At 37.8% G+C, this 13,782-nt stretch overlaps 1 protein-coding gene across 2 annotated transcripts; it reads right to left on the bottom strand.

Annotated features, from left to right (window-relative positions):
* Positions 1–517: 517 nt before the first annotated feature.
* On the bottom strand, positions 518–9,704 carry LOC120514427 (MRG/MORF4L binding protein). 2 transcript variants are annotated; one of them, XM_039734804.1, is made up of 6 exons: positions 9,493–9,704; positions 6,880–7,001; positions 6,593–6,674; positions 2,190–2,264; positions 2,001–2,037; positions 1,428–1,611 (listed from the first exon to the last, which is right to left on the bottom strand). In XM_039734804.1, exons 1-6 carry the CDS (start codon positions 9,626–9,628, stop codon positions 1,533–1,535), a joined length of 531 nt encoding a protein of 176 aa, XP_039590738.1. In that variant the 5' UTR covers positions 9,629–9,704; the 3' UTR covers positions 1,428–1,532. The 2 variants fall into 2 exon arrangements, with proteins under 2 accessions (XP_039590737.1, XP_039590738.1); XM_039734803.1 differs by lacking the exon at positions 2,001–2,037 and having other exon boundaries at positions 518–1,611; positions 9,493–9,701.
* Positions 9,705–13,782: the final 4,078 nt, after the last annotated feature.

Genomic DNA, 13,782 nt, shown 5'->3' with positions numbered 1-13,782 from the left:
TGTTGTATCCTTGTCCTAATTTCCATATGTTATCACACTATCTGTAAATTATTTAATGATCTATAATCTTCAAGGCTTTCTTATGACCAAGGACCCCTGACCAGACTGGAGTGTTTATCAGACAAGCAGAGGTCAGTGGTAAGATTATTATATCCTTAGCAGCGGCATGTGAAATGTTTAGCTCTCAGGAGTGAATACTTGTGCAAACAGTAGATTTTCTTTTTTGACTTTATCTATTGACAACTGATTTTAATAAGAAGTCATTCTAGTGTGTCTGCCTTTATAAAGTTAAACAGAATTTAACAAGATATGTAAGGATCTTTTGGAATCCTGTAATAACCTGAATATTTTGCAGGACACTCCACATTTTTGTTAACAGTAAATGTTTGTCTATACTGGCAGAAATGGGAAAAATGCTTTTTTTTTCCCATGAAACCCACTAAAAATATTCAAAGGAAGTCACTAAATGAGGCTCAGTTTGCTTTCTTCTTGTGCTCCACATATTCAGTAACAGAAATTACCAGGCAGCCTTTCCAAAGTTTATTTAGGAAACATACAGAATGTGAATAGAATATAAAAACCTACATCACTGCAGATATCTTTACAAGATTCGATGCCACTGCTACTTAAAACAATTTGATTATCTACGAGATTAAATGCCTGCCCTCAAAAAGAACATAGATAAAAGACTGTTTTGTTATTTCATATACAATTTAAAAAGTTTTTTCTAAAAGTGTAGACACAACTGACCAAAATCCTAATATTTCCTAACAGCTTAATTATCTAACTGTGATGGATACTACACACATGCAGCAATGTTAAAATGTGGCTTTTTTTAAATGATCAGGGGCTTACTCAAACATGCTGCTAGGAATCAGAACATCATACTGCACAGAGTGCACACAATACTCAGATAAACTATCAGTTACAACAATATAGAGGTGTATTCTCACCATTTTACTGGCCTTTATTTAGTTTTCCCTTTAAAGGGAAAGAGCTGTAATTTAAAAGAGCTGGCATCATACTACGCACCAATTCCAAAGTGTTTTTTAGACTTGTATAACCCGACATCATGGGGCGACAGACTATGTGCAGCTGTCCATTCAGAGTTACAGTCACTCATGTTGTCAGTAGATGGCATAAAGTTAACGAGAAACTTATTACATTTGTTCCAAAAAGGATGACAGCCGGAAAGGATGAGAATGATTTCAAATTGTAGTTTGTTCTTGTCTTGTTAAATCTGTTCACCTCTTTGCCAGGCTTATAAATCATCACTAAGAACAAACAGCAAATACTGTACATTGCCACCATCATCCCCTAGTTGGCATTTTTCCCCAATTGTCCTTCTTTGTCAGATTCTGCAAACCAATTCTCTTTCCAACTCAAAAATGAGCGCACTACAGTTCCAGGTCTTCTGCTACGTCCTGCGCCGTTTGGCTCCACTCGGGCTGGAAGGATTGCTGTTTGCAGTTAGCACTTTCTCTGTGGCTCGATTCCGCTTCCTTTTATCTGCTGCCTCCTTGGAAGAACCCTCACTTGAAACCTTCTCTTTGTCTCTCTCCTTTTCTTTGTTGCTGACTTTTTCGGCCAGTTTCACAGAATTGATGCTCCCTGTAAAGACCAGTTAAACACTATAAACAACTCGAACATCCCACCAGCTGGCTGCAAAAGTGCTGATGCTTAGACATCTTCTCAAGTGTACTATGTCAGCCTCAGGTACTGCTACAGTTCACTTTAGCAAGTGTGAAACACAGTATTTGACCTCTACTCTTCCAATTGCAGCATATGAAGAAAATTAAGAACTACATCTATTCTTTAGGTCCAAAAGACCTAATTTTTTTTTTACACTTTAGTATACTCTCACTCCAGAAAATGAGAAAAACATTTGGGAAACTGAAAAGCCAGCTTCTTTTCTGTTATGTGATTGCCTGCTCATTTTTTTAAAGAGAGGTTACATCCTGTCACTGGAACAGAGTAAAATAACATCATCCTGCCCATACCTCTCAGCCTCCTGGCCAGCCAATGTGGGACACAGACCTTAAAAATGAAAGATAAATGACCAAAATGAGGGACTTGGCTTTTTTTTCCCCTTTAGCACAATGTGCTAAAGTCCTGCCAATGTCTAAGTATTCATACACACACATTCACTCAATTTTAAAAGAACTACATGATCAGGATTGAAAGTATACCTTCTTCTGAAATTGCCTGTGGTTCATTTTCTTCTTTGACATCTTCTTTTGTATCTTCCTCAGCACCAGATTTTCCTGCCAGAGTACAAGTGTATATTTTCTTTAAAGGTTCATTTTTAACAGATACAGAAAAATGGCATGTCGAGAAATGTTTAGTTTGGGAAATGTGTAACTCCAAATAACCAAAAGAACAAAACACAATTCAACAGAAAACATTTTTAGTTCTTTAAGAACAAGCAAATGATGAGGAGCTGTATTCATAAAGTTATGCAATGCAATATGTCTAATACTGTGACAAAATTTATTTACAAGACTGTGTAAACAAACAAAAAAAAGTGCATTAATTGCTTTTATTTACTTATTTTTATTTAAAAAAATCTTTCAAAAAGTGCCCTATACAAAGAGAAAAGCTTGCATATCACTTTGAAGCTTATCTGGGCCTATAATGTACTTTTTGAGAAACAAGTGTACTATATTTTTCACTGCTTTTTGAATATATATATTTACAGTAAGTGTATCAGTATGAGGGCGGCATGGTGGCGCAGTGGTAGCGCTGCTGCCTCGCAGATAGGTGACCCGGGTTCGCTTCTCGGGTCTTCCCTGCGTGGAGTTTGCATGTTCTCCCTGTCTGTGTGGTTTCCTCTGGGCGCTCTGGTTTCCTCCCACAATCCAAAGACATGCAGGTTAGGTGGATTGGCGATTCTAAATTGGCCCTAGTGTGTGCTTGGTGTGTCCTGCGGTGGGTTGGCACCCTGCCCAGGATTGGTTCCTGCCTTGTGCCCTGTGTTGGCTGGGTTTGGCTCCAGCAGACCCCCGTGACCCTGTATTCGGATTCAGCGGGTTAGAGAATGGATGGATGGATGTATCAGTATGTCTGTAGCTGAACCTGAAGTTATCTGATGTACTTGTCTTATCTAGAGTCCTAGATTAAGCAATCTGATGAATGGGAGTCAAATTTTAAAATGCATTAGCCCCATCCCCCCCAACCAATTTCAGAAAGTACACATGCATCTCAAAGAAGTGGCAGTATGGGGGTTCAGTGGGCTGTGTTGCAAACTCATTGATCCAACATACTGCATGTGAATCTCATGCACTGCCTGTATAGATATTTCTTTCAGGTAGTCCAATTTTCCAGTCAACTTTGCTCAGACTTGCTGGTTAGGCATACTCGTAATATCAAACCAGGCAGGACAGAAGTGTGTGCATCTGCAGAACATCGTGTTATAGACTGGCTCCCTGTCTAGGGTTGCTTCCTGCCTTGCACCCAGTGTTGCTGGGATAGGGTCGCAGGGAGTTGGAACCTAATTTGGTTAATGTTTATGCTACTCAAAGAAGTTACTAACTGAATTCTCTTGCTTCTTATTTGAAAAACCTTAGTCAATACTCTTCTTGACGTTTTTTGTTAGGGTTTTTGAATTGAGCCAAGACTTCTGCATGGAGGTCCGTGAAAGGAACTTCTTAACCTTTAACACAGAGGATGCTGCTAAGTAATGAAAGGTTTCTGCGGAAGAAGCAAGGAGTTTTGGTGTATCTGGAGTGGTCATATGCTAAGAAACTGTTTTATATGTAAGTAAGGTTTCCAAGAGAGCTTAAATTTTGCTTTATTTCCAAAATCCGATCTGATCATCAGTTCCACACTTTAATCACTATTGTATTTTGCATTAATTTAATACTTTTTACGCTTACCACTGTATTTTCCAGTTACAAAGTAATTACACATTTTTTTAAATCAACCCCTAATGAGAATTACCATGAATAAAATGCTTAAAGACACCTGAACCTAGCAATTTCATCTTTAATGGCAACCTCAAAAAAAAAAAATCCATCAGGTATAAAAGAAACAATGTCCTATGCTTGAATATAGAAGTCCATGTTCATCTTTATTGAGAGGACAGTAAACAGCAGTATTTTGTTTTAACGACCGAGTACACTTCACTTTTGTAAATGTCATGTTTCAAATAAGCAACACAAGTCAGCCGGTTTTATGCATTCTAGCACATTAATAATATACAGTATGATGCTCAACACAGTTAATGCGGATTTAAGCCCAAGCACATTAAAGAGCATTTTTCACAGATCAGCTAAATCTGGGTGATGTATAACAAGAACCAAATATAAAATGCAATTAGTGCCCTCCTGGTGCCATTCACTGTGGTATAATGCCAATACACAAGTTCTGACAAATAAAAAACAAAACATGACAGCTATAAATAGGAATAACACAGTACAAGAGAACAGAAAACACATAAAACCTGATGCATCTTTGGACCTTCCTCAACAGGATGTCTAACAGTTGGCGCAATTCATCCACTCAACTGTCTTTCAAGTTCTACACTAAACACACTCTCCACTCATGCTTCCATCTCCTTCTATCAACTCTAGCTTATGCGCTTCTGCCATTGAGCCTTCACTCCATTTTCTCCCTTCCACTACAGACAGAGTACCTCTTACAGTAATAATAATAACAAATTAAATGTATATGTTATTTATTTTTCTCACTACTCAAACCACCAATGTGTAGTACCCACCAGGATGATGCGATGGCAGTCATTATTGCCCCAGTATGCTCACCACACATTAGCTATTAGATAATGAAGTGGTGAGAGAGATGGCCAGTTACGGATAGGGGAAGATAAGGGGGCCACAATGACCAGGCTGTGGTGAGCAATTTAACCAGGACATAGGGACAAACCCTACTCTTTTGGAAACATGTTCAGAGACCTCAATTTCCTCAGAGAATCAAGACCTCTGGTTTATGTTTACCAAACAGTGACCCCGTCACTGCATTGGTGCACTGGGATCTACACACAGACCACAGGGTAAGCACACCCCCCTGATGGCCTCAACAACACCTCTTCCAGCAGAATCCTCAGTTATTTTCTAGATGATTGCCCATCCAAGTACTGACTGGGCCAGCTCCCATGACACAATGTGACAGGAAAATCTGCTACTGGGTCAACAGACAAGATTCCTCTTTAGCAGCTCCAAATATACATGCAAACTTCAGCGCAGTCAGTAGTTCTTTAAAGGGCATGTCTTCAATGCTCCCTCTTGCTACATATCTCTAATGGGCTACATGGTGTCATTATCCATTTCAGAAATATTAATAACTACACAAGGGTGTACCAGACACCAACCAGTCAAGCATGACCTTGTTCTTATAAGACGATACCATGGGTTTTTACATTTCAATCAGGGGGTTATCGGACTTCTTCTCAATCTTCCATAGCCGCTCTCTTTCTCAGCTGAGGGGAAGAAGCCTTTGGAATCTGACCAAGTGTGTTCTATGAAAATTACACAAGTTTCTACTGGGGCACTTTAATCTCCCTCTTTCACCTATGCTTGTGGTAGGGCTTACTTTTTGGGTCAACATATGAGGGTATACCATATTGATACCTGAAGCTGCTTTACAAATTATAAAGATATATGGTGTAAACCGTTTACCCCCTATGCACTTGTCTGTCAAAACTAAAATCCATCTTGCATACAAAATAAAGTACATCCCTTTCCTTCTTGTGGTCAATAAATTTATCATCATAAATTATTTCCATATTTCAAAAATAAAAGATGCCTTCTGTTAATTATATTTTAATTTTAAAGCATCATGAAAAATATTAATGTGGGGCATAGAGATGGGTGTACAAATTCTCAGAAGACCATCTAGTTCCATTGTCCTCTAGCTGTCATTGATAACTACTGTGCCTCTGAGTCGATTAGAGCCTTTAAAGCGTCAAGTCTATTAGGTAGCCACTAGGATAACACCTTAAAAAAAAGTATAAAAAGGTGGTATATATTACCACCTACCTAACTGAGGGTTACAACTGTTTTCTTACTAGTCTTAGTCCTTTCATTTAAAGGACAATACAGTCCCAGATCTAGAGTGCAAGCTACACTTTTACCAAGTCACTGTGGCCTCATTCTCTTTATATGCATAGGGGTTAGGCTTATTTGAGACCTGCAGAATCAGAGCATATTTATTACATAGTAAGTAATAACAAGAAAATAAAACGTGTGTGGGACAACATCCATCAATCAATCCGTCTTTCAAACCCACTTATCCAGAGCAGAGCTGTGGGGCAACTACTGCCTATCCCAACAAACATTAAGTTCAAGGCAGTAACAATAAATGGTTTGGACAAACACAAAAAACAGAACAAATTAGGATTTTCAGTTCACCTAACTTGCATGTCTTTGGATTCTGGGGGAAATTCGAGCACCTGGCCAAGGCAAAACTAGGCAAGGCCTGTGACTTAAAACCACACACAGCAAAAGTGCCTGTGTTAACATTTATGTTGCAGCACATAAAAGTGTAAAAAAAATGAATTTTTCACATAAACCCTTTCAATTTTTAACGTACAATTATGCTTCTGTGAACAAGCACTGAAAATGCCCACTGATCTTACCTTCTTTCACTTCCTGAATGATTTCTTCAGGAAGAACAAAACTTTTTTCAGAATTGGGGAATGGAAGGATTTCTGACTCATGCTAAAGAGGAGAAAAGATTGCTTGTAATTATTTCTTATTCAATTCAAAATGAAAAATTGCACCACATAGTAATATACGAAAATACAAAAGCAACCTGAAACACAGTTTCTAGTGAAGGAAATATGTATGTGGGACATGTTGCTCACAAAAAAAAATTCTGTAATTGTTTTTTTTAAAAAGAAATAATATTTACAGACAGACATACCAGTGCTTGCATGTCATACATTGTGCTCAAGTGGTCCCAAATCACTTTTGAAGACACCTGTCGACCAATGTTTTGACTAAACTTGTCTCGAATGCAGATCATATGAAAGTGGCGATTTACACCTAATATTGAAGAAAAAAAAAATATTCTTACAGATGGTTTCAGTACTTGATGGAAAACACAATCAGAGTTTAGCATGGGCATGAAAGGAAGAGAATGGTGAAAAGCTTATTTTACATAAAACTATTTTTAGTCAAGATATTTTGGGAAAGGAAAATGGACTTGTTAAAAATTATACAATTCATATATATTTTTTATTTGTGTGTATAAAATGTTAACTGTATTTTGAAAAAAAATGTATCAGCATCATGAAATATCAAAGATATAGACAATATTACTTTAACACTTTCAGGTGTCATCATATATTCCAATTTGTATACAAACAACATTACCACCATTAGAACTTTGAAGATCAATCACACTACCGAAAGTTACTTCCATATCACGGACGGGCATTTAAAAAATTATGGATGGTAGGTATCATAATCACACACTTTACATAAGACTGAATTCTGGAACTGTTAATTTTGTGTTTACAATGAAGAATCTTAATATATTCCTCTGGAATATCATGCAATAGATCAACACATAAACTACTATGCTGTCAATTTGAAATAAGAATTACTTTCATTAATAAAAAATGCATATACACAAAATAGCCAAAAATAAGAGTTTACTTCCCTTGAGTGGCTGCTTTAGCTGAAATTTTAGCCACAACTCTTTTCATATCATTACCATCTTTACACATGTGAATTATGCCCTTTTGTCCATTTCTCACTACGTTATAGTTGAAGCTCCCTCAAGCTACAGGAACTAGAAAATTTAACAGAAGCCTTTGTTTTAGATTTCGCCATTTTTTAAAGCGGCATTTGAGGATTTTTAATAATCTGGAAAGTTTTTTATCTTATTATTCTAGAGTTAATCTTACGATTGGTCCTAGAACGTTGCCAAAATAGCCTAAGCTCATGTGAAATGATCAACTGCGCAGTGGTGGACTAATTAAACTAGCACTGTAGCTACAGAATGTGTTGTCCCAAGCGTACAGTAGATAAACCACTGCTGCAGTGATGGATGAGTTTCCTTATACTTAGATGGAGCCAGAAAAGGCTCCAGCCTAGCCCTTCAACTTATAAATGGATTAATCAGGTTCAGTATTGGATGAATATTTAATTTGGCTCTCTCTAACATACCCAAACATACTAAAATGTTATACTGTAACATTAAAGCAGAAGAGTATAAATATTTTTACCACTATTGTTAAAAAGCACACAAAATCATATATAAACATCATGCATATCTGGTTAAAATGATTCATTTAATTTCACAAACCATATTTCAAACATCACAGAACAATGCATCTATGGGCTTTTCAATGATGCTCCTTAACCCAGATAATCTATCCAGCCTATTCCAGCAAGCATCAGGCACGAGGTGGGGACAATAATTGAGCTGCATGAACATGCACTAGTTAGGTGGATAGGTGACCCCCTGACGTATGCATGTGTGTTGTCAGACTGTGGGAGGAAACCAGAACACTTGGTCAGGGCCATGTTAACAGCATCATGGGCTCCTGGGAAAAAGCAGTGCGCTGGGTCCACTGCCTTGACAACAAAACAGAAACATACATAGCCATCAAAACCATTGTGGGCCCCTAAGCTAGTGGCCATACGTTAAGACTGCCCTGTACCTGGTCATGCAAAACTTCACGCAGGGAACACTCAGGATTTAAACTCTAGTCTTTATGTGGTAAGACTGCAGCATTACAACTGCAGCACCATGTCACCAAATAAAATAAAACCTTCATCAGCTTACTTAGCTCATCATTTTAAAAAGAACATATTGGTTTTACTACCATCGATGGGTACATACATACATACTACACTATGTGTTCATCGTATGTCTATCGCTTAACTTGTAAACTTTACTTTGATTGATCACTTACACAGTTTCAATAAGCCATACGAATCCACTTGCCCAGTCATTTCTTTTTGGGTCGTGGGGAGTGCGGATGCGTGGAGGTATCAACCCGTAACGGGCACCTGTCACTAAGGTGACAAAATCAGACACACTGAACACTCACCTAACTGCTGCGCTCCGGACACCTCAGCCTTTTTCATCACAGTCGGGTAAAAAGACATACCGTCTTAATACATAATGATTCTTACTCTTATTAAGTGCCGTCTTCAATTATTATCGTTGTTGTTGATTTATGCAACTTGATAATCAAACGGTAAAAGTTTCTACGTGTACTTGCTCCGAAACACATTATAATGTTTCACCAGACGAAACAGGACAAATTAGACATTCTCTACTATATGTGGTCGTCTGAATTACTACATTTTAGACGCCCTGTGTACTTCTTAACTAATACCTGATATTTATTGATTAGTCGTAACATTGCTTTATGCAAACAGTTTGTTAAAAGGAGTAGGATTTCAAAGTGTGCACTTGCAACCGAAAACAAGCAGAAAAGTGCTCTCTCTTTCGACTCATCGATTAACTCCAGCACCGGGGATCTACAGGCCTACCGGATCTTTTTCAAAACGGCCTTACCTACAGGTTTATGGCCAAGCATAGCATGGAACAAGCACACCTCAACCTCTTGACTCCAAATCACTGACTCCTCCACTGGGCTAGAGATTGGATCACTTGGCTTTTCTTCCGTGAGGATTGCTTCTGCCTCTCCCATCTCTGCTTTAATCCTTAGAACAGACAACCGGAAAGAAACAGAAGAAAAAAACAAAACAAAACATAAAACTGAAAGCGAGCTCTTCGACACAGTGCCACCTAGCGACCTGGCTGGTTATTTTATTTTTTTTTTCTCAAATTCATTTAGAACGGTGACTAATTTAAAAGCAAGCAGTCGTTCCGCCTGAATAGGATTGGTGGCGAAGTGGCTCGCAGTGCTCAGTTAGGGCGAGTTCAATTACACAATTGTTAACTCGATGTGGAGTTTGTTTGTTTGTTTTTTTCCAGTTTTTTGCGACTCTCCAAAATTTCAAACACTCTACACTCACATAGTGTGCAGCCAGTAAGGGGCCTCGGCTACGGTTAGTTCTTGTTCTGCACCTTGCAGAACTGCTTAAGTGGATTATGCAGTTTTCATGATGCAGGCATTGGGGTAAGTTCTGTAAACATCAGTTCTTACGGCTGCCTCTGTCCTGATTTCTTTTGTTCTTTTGCAGTTTCTTTCAGGTTTATATCTACTGGTATACTTGTAGAAGAAAACACAGTGACCCTAAACTTAAAGATTTGCTTTAGGTTCAGTACTCAGCACTGAATACTAAGTGTCATCTAAAAGGAGATACTTAAGCAACCAGTACTTCACCTGGAGAAATACATTGCACCTGATGGTGGCCTTTAAACTTATATACTTTTTCGTGCCATACTCCCATGTGTTATTTTCTCAGATTATTCAGTTTTCCTCCAAAGTCTGAGAGACGTCTATCAGTTATATGTGAATATGTTTATGAGTACACCTGGTGATAGACTATGTCCAGAGTTGATTCCTCTACCTGTTTGATACAACTGGGATAAGACATGTACCTCCACAATCCAGTGCTGAGGTAAAAAAGTTCATAAATGTATGAATAAATAAATCAGCACCATATTTTATATTTGAATATATAGAGGTAATAAAATACCAGGTGACAGCATTCTTTTACCTACTCCTTGTGACTTTAGCAGTAACAGTATTGCTATGTGTTCAGTTTACAGTGGATTTCTTACTTGCAAGTATATCTAGCATGCAACACTTAGCCGCACTCTTGACACCACGATAAACTTACCTTACAGAGCAGAATCAACAATTTGGCTTACCTTAGATCAGTGGTTCTCAAACTCAATCTTAGGGACTCCATGCGGCTGAAGGTTTTTGTTTAAACCAACTGCTATGCTTATTTATACTCCTTACCTAATTAAGCAAGCAGTTATTTCCTAGTATTCTGTGTCTTAGAATGAATGTAAAAACTAAGTTTGGTAAATTTTTACTAGAACGCCCCAAGCATCAGTAGATAATTTTGTGTTATTTATGCATGGTTTGAGGTTTTCATCATCATTTCCATTTTAACTCTTTGAGGGCTGAATATTTTTAGTTTTCTGAAAAGCAATGGCGTCACACAAACATCAACATGAAATGTCCGTTGTTGCATGCTGTGGCTGGCAGACTGTTTTTGCGTGGCTGGGGCAGCAGCAGTAGCCACTGTTGCAGTGCATTGCAATCTGGTTTCTACCTCTTGTCATTGTTAAGTGGCAGTCGTCCCAGGCGAACAGTGCCATAGGTGTGTCAGCTACTTGAACATGATCAGCACCACAAATACCTGGGGACCAATCAGCTGAAGCCAGAACCTCACAATCATCTTCAATCGCTTGTCTCAAAATCAGAGTCTGACAAGTCATAGTCCAGTTCAGAGAGAACAGGCCAAACGTCGTCCCCAGAGTGTTCTGCTTTACATCCACTTGGATCTCTGGCCAGGTGTCACGGCCATTTTTGCCCTTGTTTGTGCCTTGCTACTCATGGGAGTGCAGGAAATCTCGGTCAAAACCAACGAAGCTAACATTCTTTCTAGCAACAAGACTCCAACTAAAACATAACGGTTGGTTTTGTCACAGTTGACAGTTGATTACTATCGTCAACTCCTCCTTTTGACAAAAGTCAACATCAGCCCTGAAAGAGTTAATTTTCCAGGTGCTATGGGTATTTAATCCACTATTTATTAACAAGAAAGTTAGTGAATCTGACACTAAAGCAGTTCTTGCCTTTCAGAATTCAATACTGTTTGCTTGGATGTCTATTCTGCTTGTTAATTGTCATTGTTAAAATGCAATTAACAGAGAAAACTACATAGAAAAAAGCAAATTGATTAAAAAACAACAGCAACAAAAGAGACTTAAGCATTTAAAGATATAGCAAAACACAAATACTTCCTCACCTCTTACTCCCCTAGTTATATAATATATAATGTTACTGTCATGTCAACAAGACGGATTCATTGAAATTTCTTGGCACAACTATTTCTTACAATCGGATTGGGGATGAAACATAACTGCTCTTTTCAAAAATGCTCGGCAGTGGATGTTGTTTCTTCATCAATGTCAAAAGTTTAACGTGTCCAATTCAGTGTTGGTACGGTTTTATAGAATTGTTATGGAAAACTTCCTCAATTTCATCATAACAGTCTGGTATGGCAATGCATCTGCTCCCTCAGAACATACATTTCATTGTGTTATTTGGTCAGCATAAAAGACTGTAGGCCTGAAACTGGAATCCACTGACATGAAAAATGTCAGAACTATAATCAAAGACTAAATTCACCTAGGGTTAACTATTTCTGCCAGTCATTACTATCGAGGAAGTGCTACTGGTCACTGCAGACAAAAATGACACTCTTAAAAAATAAAGGTGTCAAAGTGGTTCTTTAGTGCGATGCCATAGGGGAACCATTTTTGGTTAAAAAAAAAAAAACATTCACATGATAGTTCCAGAAAGAATCATTATTTGTTTAGCTCCATAAACAAGTTCCACAGATAGCCATGAACAGATCACAAGTGATTCATGAAGTACCAATGGCTTACTGATTTTGAAAGGACTATCACTGCATAGAATTACTCAGGCTAAGTTCAGGTTTTCTTGATCTGTTAGCATCCTCTCCATTGTCTTCTACACATCAAAGAATTCTATTTTGCTCACACATTAAGAACCTTTAAAATCACTAAGATCCAATTTCATATGAACAGAACTATTTTCAGAATCTTATTGTTATTTTTCAAGCAATTGTTCCACAGGGAACCACACAACCCAGTAAATGCCATTACAGAACCAATATTTCCAAGAGTATCCTAGACATATAAACAGTTTCTTTCCCACTGTAGCCACACTGGTTAAGCATGGTCTCTGATTTACCTCTGTCTTTTGATGATTTCTAAATTCCTTCATGCACTCTAAATTGTGTTTTTATTTCGGTTTATTTTCTTTTTATATTATATACTTGACATATTACTGGACAGATGTGTAATTCTGCTTTACTATATTGTTTTATATAGTTGTGTTTTGTGCATTATACTTTTCATTATTACTGTGTATATTTTGTTGTTTAGTTGTATTTTCCTTACTGTGTGCATAAATGTAACACCAAGAAAAATTTCTAGCTACAATGGTTCCTGACAATAAAGTTCAAGTTTAAATGTAAAGAAAAACACACAGCTATCCTTTTCTGAATGCAGAATAAGAGAAAATAAGATTAACTAAATTGACATCAGTCAGGGGTAAAACGACTTACAGATTGTGAAGAAACTAGTTGGAGTAAAAACCTGACCAAGGACTGTGTATGTGAACCACTGCTTTAGTGAAAGAGCTCTAGTCACATTCCTATTTTACAAAGGCAACATTTCACCAGAAGGTGGCACTGTGGTCCAGTGGGTAGTACTGAAAACCAACATAAAAGGTGAAAGTGTTGTCTGATAAATATGAAATAACCAAAACAGTATCTTGCCAATATGTCTGATGTCCTGAATCTGTGGGTTATAATACGGCATCTTAATGTAAGAAACATGTATTTCTATTGTTGTTGGGACTCTTTCACAAATTCAAAAGACATTACAATACAGTAGGCATTAAATTGACAAAAGTGACATGTGAGCTGTGTGAATGCCTTTGTTTGTACTCTAGTTTCAAATTAGACAGCTAACCTTGTGCACCCACCTGTATGATTCCTGGACCCCTGAGTATATGTTTCTCAGGTTATCCCTTTTTCCCAGATTAAGAGGTGAGAGATATAGAAAAAATGGTGACCTTGGGGCCCTTAAGGTTTACCTTACAGTACCAGATCTCTGGTCCTATTAACT

The sequence above is a fragment of the Polypterus senegalus genome, chromosome 14 (assembly GCF_016835505.1).
Source record: "Polypterus senegalus isolate Bchr_013 chromosome 14, ASM1683550v1, whole genome shotgun sequence".
Taxonomy (NCBI): Eukaryota; Metazoa; Chordata; class Cladistia; order Polypteriformes; family Polypteridae; genus Polypterus; species Polypterus senegalus.
Note: the sequence above shows the minus strand (reverse complement) of the source record. Positions and strands in the feature narration are given on the sequence as shown.

What these genes read in the sequence shown, in the direction of transcription:
- LOC120514427 (XM_039734803.1), bottom strand. Translation starts at nt 9,628, where the DNA reads ATGGGAGAGGCAGAAGCAATCCTCACGGAAGAAAAGCCAAGTGATCCA. An exon ending in GCTTGGCCATAAACCTGTAG is followed by an intron (nt 7,002 to 9,492) that starts GTAAGGCCGTTT and finishes CTTCAATATTAG; the next exon opens with GTGTAAATCGCCACTTTCAT. An exon ending in CATTCAGGAAGTGAAAGAAG is followed by an intron (nt 2,265 to 6,592) that starts GTAAGATCAGTG and finishes GTACTCTGGCAG; the next exon opens with GAAAATCTGGTGCTGAGGAA.